The following is a 6972-nucleotide window of genomic DNA, read 5'->3' on the forward strand; positions in this document are numbered from 1 at the left end:
CTGTCAGTTACGGTGATAACGATCTTAAAGTTCCAGACACAACCTAAATGAAGTGCAGATACCAAGCTGTACCAAAATGTACTTACAAAATCTGTGCCCAGGTGTAGCAGTAGCCTCAGATCATTCAGTCGGCTGCCTACCAGCCACCACCCCAAACCCAGGTCTTCTGGTTCCAAGTCCAGGGCTCGCTCTGGTACACCAGGCTCTCTTCCACCAACCATAAGAATATTCACTTGCCAGGTTTGGGGAAGATTCTTCCAACTGCCAGAAAAAAAAATGAGAGTGGAAAGTAACTGGAACACCAGCCTTCCTTCATGGCCAGCTTGCTACCAGATGATTGACTGAGGCACAAGTAGGTGACAATGCTGCCCCTTTGGGAGCAATGCCAGCTACTGATGCTAGCAAGCACTGAGCAAAAACACAGTTCACTCTTAACTTTTCCAGTAGGATTGTGCTGTTTGGGGCTCAAGTAGCATGATTAAAATAAATTACCCCTCAAGTTACAGAATTGCCCCAGTCCTACAACCATCCCAAGTTACCTTTCATCTCAGCCATTACAGATTTTCCCTATCTCCCCCAACCCAGTTCCTTCAAACCACGTCACATAATAATCTAGTCTTTAAAAAAAATAATCTGGAAACAGTCTTTGGCACTTTAATAACTTTTCTAACATTCACACAAACTCACGGTCACAAACAGGATACTAGCCCCAACCCTCCCCGCAAACTGAGGAAAGAGAACTCAAACGAAGGGTGCAAATTCCAAATAAAAAATAGTTAATGTCTCAAGAAGAATGACACAGCACACTGAGGCCTGGGGGTGACGATGAGGCTGGTGTTCTGAAATGATCAGGATCAAAGTTACTTCTGCAGCAAGAGCTCCTTTTTGCCACCTCCAACGTCTGCTTTTACTTTTGTGCCTAGGTGAAGTGTTGATTCCTAGAAAACCGTCTGAAATTTGTGACATTAAAGCAGTCTTAAAGGTAAATGTAAGCAGTCCTAAAGGTAAATGGTTCTCAAAGTACCTGAGTCCCCCCTCCAACCTCTCCCAGCCCCCGCAAAAAAGGTGGTAATGGTGGTTAAGAGAGAATCACCACTGTCTTGCTTCCAGCAATCAACCAGGAACCAGTTCAGGTTAGAGGCATCTTGGTGAGCAGCAGCCCCTTGTCATATAACATGGTCGCCAAGGAAAGCTGGTCCTCCACAGTGTCACAGGGCAGGTCCCCTACTCTCACAAACTCTGGGTAGGAGCGGAGCAAGAGTTCCATGGCATCAGCTTGCTGAGGGTATATCTCCAAGCACTTGGGCTCCTCCAGATGATAAACACGGGAGTTCTCCACTGTGTAATAGAGAAACAAATGGCCTCCCTCCCCCACCAGCCGGGCTATCCCATCCTGAAGCATGTGCACCTCCGTTTCTGTTGTCAACTGGGCCCCCACGTTCACAGGTTCGCCAGCCTCCCAGCGAATTGGGAGCCCGTAAACACTGAGCGCCCTCTCCCTATCAGTCAGCACAGGGGGCAGAGAGTCGTGGATGAAGTCTTTGGCTCGCTGGTCAGCCACAGCATCGACAGGGGCAAAGTGTCCCAAGCGGGCAACCAGGACTCGCACCTTCTCCATGAAAGCCGTTCTTCGTGGATCCTTAGAATCCGAGTGCTGGGCCCCCATGTAATCCATGAAGTCTCGCGGGAGACCCCTTCGGAACTCTACATTTTCTTCCATGGCAGCTTGCACTGCCAGAGGCAGTACGGCCTCCAGGAAGTCGCCCCAGGTATTGCGCTGGTACGTGGACAAGGTGAGGTGCAGGGAGTGGACTCCATCCTGGCATTCAGCTTGGTGGATGAAGCCCCGAGGAAAATAGAGCAAATCTCCAGGTTCCAGCACGGTCTGCAGCACCGGCTCCCCGAGGTCGTCCTGGCTGAAGTTGGGGCTGGAGGTCAGCGCCAGCTCCTCCGTCGGGACCCGGGGGCGGTAGACGCGCCAGAGCTTCCTACCTTCCAGCTGCAGCACAAAAGCCTCGATGTCGTCGTAGTGAGGGGCAAAGCCCTGCGAGTTGGGGGGCGTGAGGTAAATGTTGGAGCCTGCCATGCTGCCAAACTGCTCCTGGAGCACAGCCAAGAACTGCCACACGGTGGTCGAGAAGGCCTGCGGGCAGAGGAGGCGCAGGGAGCAGCCGGCCTGGTACAGGGACCAGGCTGCGGCGGGCAGCGCGCGGCCGGGCGGGTTCAGGGTCTCGCGCCGCCCGTTCACATAGCGAGCAGCGTCCAGGTGCTGCCCGAACTGCACGTCCTCGTGGCGCAGCATGGAGTCCAGGTCTGCGGTGGAGAAAAGCCCCTGGTAGTAGGCGGGGTCCTGCCGCCGCACCAGCACCGCCTCCCGCTCCCACAGGCGCCGGTAGAAGTGGTCCGGCGGCATGGGCGAGATGAGCCACTCGAAGAGGCGCGCCGCCCGCCGCCGGCTGCTGGGGATGCGGTTCAGCTCGGCCAGGACGCGCTGCAGCGGGGAGTCCCAGGCCAGCTCCCCGCCCGTGCTGTCCACCTGTGGCCCCGACAGCGTGGCGGGGGCTGCGGACGGCGGGGCGGCCGCCAAATGCTGGGCACTGCACAGCAGCGCCGAGGTTTCCACCACGCGCGCGGGCGGCGCGGAAGCCGGCACCAGGCGCGCGGGCAGGGCGGGCGCCTCCACCAGGCGGGCCGGCGGGGTTTGCGCCTCCACCAGGCGGGCGGGCGGGGTTTGCCCCTCCGCCAGGGAGCGAGGGGTTTGGAGGGAGCGAGCCGCGGGCGAGGACTCCAGCAGCTCTGCAGGCCCCAGGTGGCCATACGGTTCTCGCCGGGCCGCATCGGGGATGGCCGCCGTCCCACCAGGCAGCGGGTCCCCCTGATCGTCTACCGCCGACTCCACCCTCGAGTCCTCCGAGTCCTCGCTGGGCAGCGTCTGGGCCCTCAGTGCGGCCATGCGGGATGCCACGCTTCTCCTTAGCTGCCTTCGGATCTTCCTGGGCCTTAGGGGCAGGGCCAGCACCGACCCGCTGTGTGGCTGCGACTGGCGCCGACGTCTCAACCTCCCGCGCCTCAGCAGCCCGGTGCTGGCCCGGAGCCCGTCCATGGCGGGAACCCCTTCCGAGGCCGGCTGGCCTGGGTGGAAAGGATCTCGCGGAGAGCCGCTGCGAGGCACGCTGGGAAGGGGGCGCGGCCTCCCGGCTGGCCACGCCTCCCATTCTCTCACCCGGCGCCTCCGGCTCGCCCTGCGGGCAGTACCCGGCTTCTCACCGGAGTAGCGGTGTCCCTAGCGAATTTGTAAGGGCTCCACATTTGCTGGGCAATTTAAAAACCAAACTGCTGGGGACTCCGGGAGAAAGAACGTTGTCTTCTTTATTAACTCTTCTTTCCTTCTTTAATCTCTGTGTCCTGGAGTGTTCCCAGGACGTCCTCATTTCTGAGCAGCGTGCTCCCTAGCAACTTTGCACAGGAAAGCACACAATTCTTATTTTCACAGAATGTCCTTGGGCAAAGATCGAGATTCCTCAGGCAAAGTTCACGCCTCGGTTCCACCGGCTCTTCTTTCTCAGCAGATGACGCCGCTGACTCCCTAATTTCCTTCCTTCCTTTGACCAGTACAAAAATCTCAGCCTTTTGGGGGTGGGGGGAGTCCCTGGCTGGCTTAGTCGGTAGTGTAGAGCATGTGGTCCTTGATCTCAGGGCTGTGAGTTCAAGCCCCACGCTGGGGGTGGAGCCTACCTTTAAAAAAAAAAAAGAATGCAAGGATATACAGAATGTCAGTCATTGGCCTCTCTGTGATGTGGGAAAGAAGTTATGAGCTCTTCTACTTACGTTCTTGATATCTGCCCTTTCCGCCCATGTGGGGTTTTGTTGCATTAGCTTGGGCTTCTCGCCTCAGAATCTTCTATCACACCTTCCCTGAATCCTAAATTGACCTCTTAGTTCTGAGCCTCTCGTTTAACAGGGACTATAAAATGTGGTAGGCAAGAGGGTGCAGTTGTTGAGGATAGCACCACAGTCACTATTCCCTGTAAATATTGTTGCTTCGTTCATGAAGATTATGTCTTCATTTGAATCATTTGAGATAAATTTCCAGGAATGGAATTGCTGGGTCAAAGGGCAAGAGAGCTTTTGTAATTGTTGGTAGGTTTTTCCAAACTCCCTCCAAAAGGGTTTACCAAATTGCCCTTCTGAAGAGTGTACAGCGTTGCAAACAATTAGGAGTATGTTGGACTGCATCTGTTTGATCCTTCCATCCTCTTCAGTCAAATTCCTTATCTGAACCCTTGCCAAAGCTTTTAGGCTTTACCCCTGCACATGTGTCACACTCTCCCTTTTAAATTTATGACTGTAATATAGTCTATTACAGTGGTCTTCAACTGGGGTGGTTTTGCCTCCCAGGAAACGCTGGGGGTGGGGGTAGATTGTTAAAATATGCAGGGGTAGAGACCAGAGATGCTGTTAAACACCTACAGTGCAATGGACACCTCCCCCCACCAGATAATTACCTTACCCAAACTGTCACTTGTTCTGAGACCAAGAAACCTTGGTCGATTATAAGTAGTCTCCAAGCTGGTCTCTAACTTTGATCTCTCCCTATACCAGTTTGTAACACAGGTAGCAACAACATTAGTTTTCTGAACTTGTGGCCCCAGATTTGCCAGTGCCCCACTCAGAAATTCATCTTGTACTTAATCAAGAAATCCAAGCTCCTTAGCTAGAGTCTGAAGTCATGAAATGTTACAGCTTTATCACTCACAACTCCCCTAAGCTCTACTTCTAGAAGTTCATCTATTTGCTGTTCCTTGCCTGTTCGCCATACCTTTACTCACGCTGCTTCCCCTAAATGCTGTCCTTGACCCTTTCACGTGAACTTAGCACTTTGCACCTTGTATTTGTGTATTATGTACTTGTCATTTTCCTTCCTAAACTGTAAACTCTTTCAAGGATGGTGGGATTTCAAGGAGAGGACTTCTGGTTCCTGCTCACTCATTATCTGTGGCATTAGCTGAGTCAGGTTACTCTCTCAGGTCTCAGTAATCTCATCTGTAAAATGGGAATAATAATTGAACCTATTTCATTGAGTTGTTGGGAGGATAAAATAATGCATGTAAGGCACTTAGCACAGGATCTGCTGCAGAGATAAACGCTTAAAAAAATGATAGCTTAGTGATAATAATTTATTATTATGGAGCAAAGCCCTATAAGGTGGTATGTGTGCCTCTAGCCTGGTTTGGAGGACCTCAGAATGGGGGGGGGGGGGTTAAGATTTTTGCGTATGTTTGTAGAAATTTAAGTAAATCAGCAGGGACACATTCTGCAGTGAACTAGGGGGAAGAGCTGTGCTCCTTGGCTCACAAAGCTAGGGTATAAAGGCTGCTAGAAGACGGCTGTAAATGTATCTTTTCCACATCCTGTACAAACATCTCCTCCTCCCAGTCCTTTCTGTAACTTCATCTTTTTCTTTTTTCAACATTTTGTGATTTCCTCAAAGGATGTTGTTGCTATCTGTCTTTGAGATTCCCTTGTGACAGAGAGGCATCTTTGGAGCCTAACTTATTTTAAATTTCATCACTTTTCCTGTGGTGCTACTTAGTTCTCACTGTAAGAGCAGATATTAACAACCATCTCCAGAAACACAATTGAGTGACATGGAGTAAAGTTCTTTTTTTTTTTTTTTTTAAGATTTTATTTATTTATTTGACAGAGATCACAAGTAGGCAGAGAGGCAGGCAGAGAGAGAGGAAGGGGAAGTAGGCTCCATGCTGAGCAGAGAGCCTGATGCAGGGCTGGATCCCAGGACCCTGGAATCATGACCTGAGCCTAAGGCAGAGGCTTTAACCCACTGAGCCATCCAGGTGCCCCAGAAATACTGTTTTCTAAGCAACAAACTTCACTTTCCCAAGCTCATCTCATTTTCATGATCTTGAATCATTGCCTGTCTTGCTCTTCTGGTTTTTTTGAATCAACAGAATTCCCCTTTAAATAAATCAAAGGAGGGGCACCTGGGTGGCTTAGTGGGTTAAAGCCTCTGCCTTCGGCTCAGGTCATGATCCCAGGGTCCTGGGATCGAGCCCCACATGGTGCTCTCTGCTCAGCAGGGAGCCCGCTTCCTCCTCTCTCTCTGCCTGCCTCTCTGCTTACTTGTGATCTCTGTAAAATAAATAAATAAAAATCTTTAAATAAATAAATAAATACATAAATAAAAGGAAACTGACATTAAGATTATAGAAATCAGTACTTGTTCATCAGAGAAGCTGCTATAGAAATTAAGTTAAATAAAGCCAACTCCATGTTTAAGCTTACATAGAATGATCTGAAACCTCTTAGGAAAATGCCCCAAATTATCTCCCCTGCCAAAACCCATTGCTAGATAGTTATTCCTTTGGATCAGTCATTGATTTTTTCACTCATTCTTTATCTAAAATTCAAATACACTGGGAGGGTATAAGAATTTGCTAGGGCTGTCATAACAAAATACCACGGACTTGTTGGCATAAACACTTGATCTTAGCCAAAAGGCCGAGAAGCGATAGTTTGTTGGCATAAACAAAAATGTATTTTCTTACAGCTGCGGAGAATGAAAGTGTGAGATTGAGGTATTGGCAGAGTTGGTTTCTGAGAGCTGGCCCCTTGTCTTGGTAGAAAGCTATCTTCTCCCTATTTTCACACCATTTCTCCTCTGTAAAAATCTGTGTCCAAATTTCCTCTTCTTTTATGAGGACACCGGTCATATTGGACTAAGGTACACTTTACTCTCTCCAAATAGATTCTGGGGATTAGGACTTCAACATTTGGGAAGGAGGAGGACATACTTTAGCCCGTAATGACACCAGCTGTCTGGGTCTTTGGACCTAGAGGGGGTCCTCAGAACCAGCCAGGAGGGTCCTTGGCTTCACACTGGACCAGCAGGAAGTGAGAGCAAAGTGTATTGAAGACAGAGAGAGTGCAGGTTCAGACAGAGAGTCCAGGAGA

The 6972-nt window shown here is 50.6% G+C and overlaps 1 protein-coding gene across 1 annotated transcript; it reads right to left on the reverse strand.

The window, feature by feature from the left end:
* Positions 1 to 629: 629 nt before the first annotated feature.
* Positions 630 to 3178, reverse strand: RIOX1 (ribosomal oxygenase 1). Its single transcript, XM_059373796.1, has one exon. The coding sequence runs from the start codon at positions 3101 to 3103 to the stop codon at positions 1130 to 1132; it is 1974 nt and encodes a 657-aa protein (XP_059229779.1). The 5' UTR covers positions 3104 to 3178; the 3' UTR covers positions 630 to 1129.
* Positions 3179 to 6972: the final 3794 nt, after the last annotated feature.

This window comes from Mustela nigripes, chromosome 13 (genome assembly GCF_022355385.1).
Source record: "Mustela nigripes isolate SB6536 chromosome 13, MUSNIG.SB6536, whole genome shotgun sequence".
Taxonomy (NCBI): domain Eukaryota; kingdom Metazoa; phylum Chordata; class Mammalia; order Carnivora; family Mustelidae; genus Mustela; species Mustela nigripes.

Excerpts from the sequence above, each read along its gene's own strand:
- RIOX1 (XM_059373796.1), bottom strand. The coding sequence starts at position 3,103 with ATGGACGGGCTCCGGGCCAGCACCGGGCTGCTGAGGCGCGGGAGGTTG.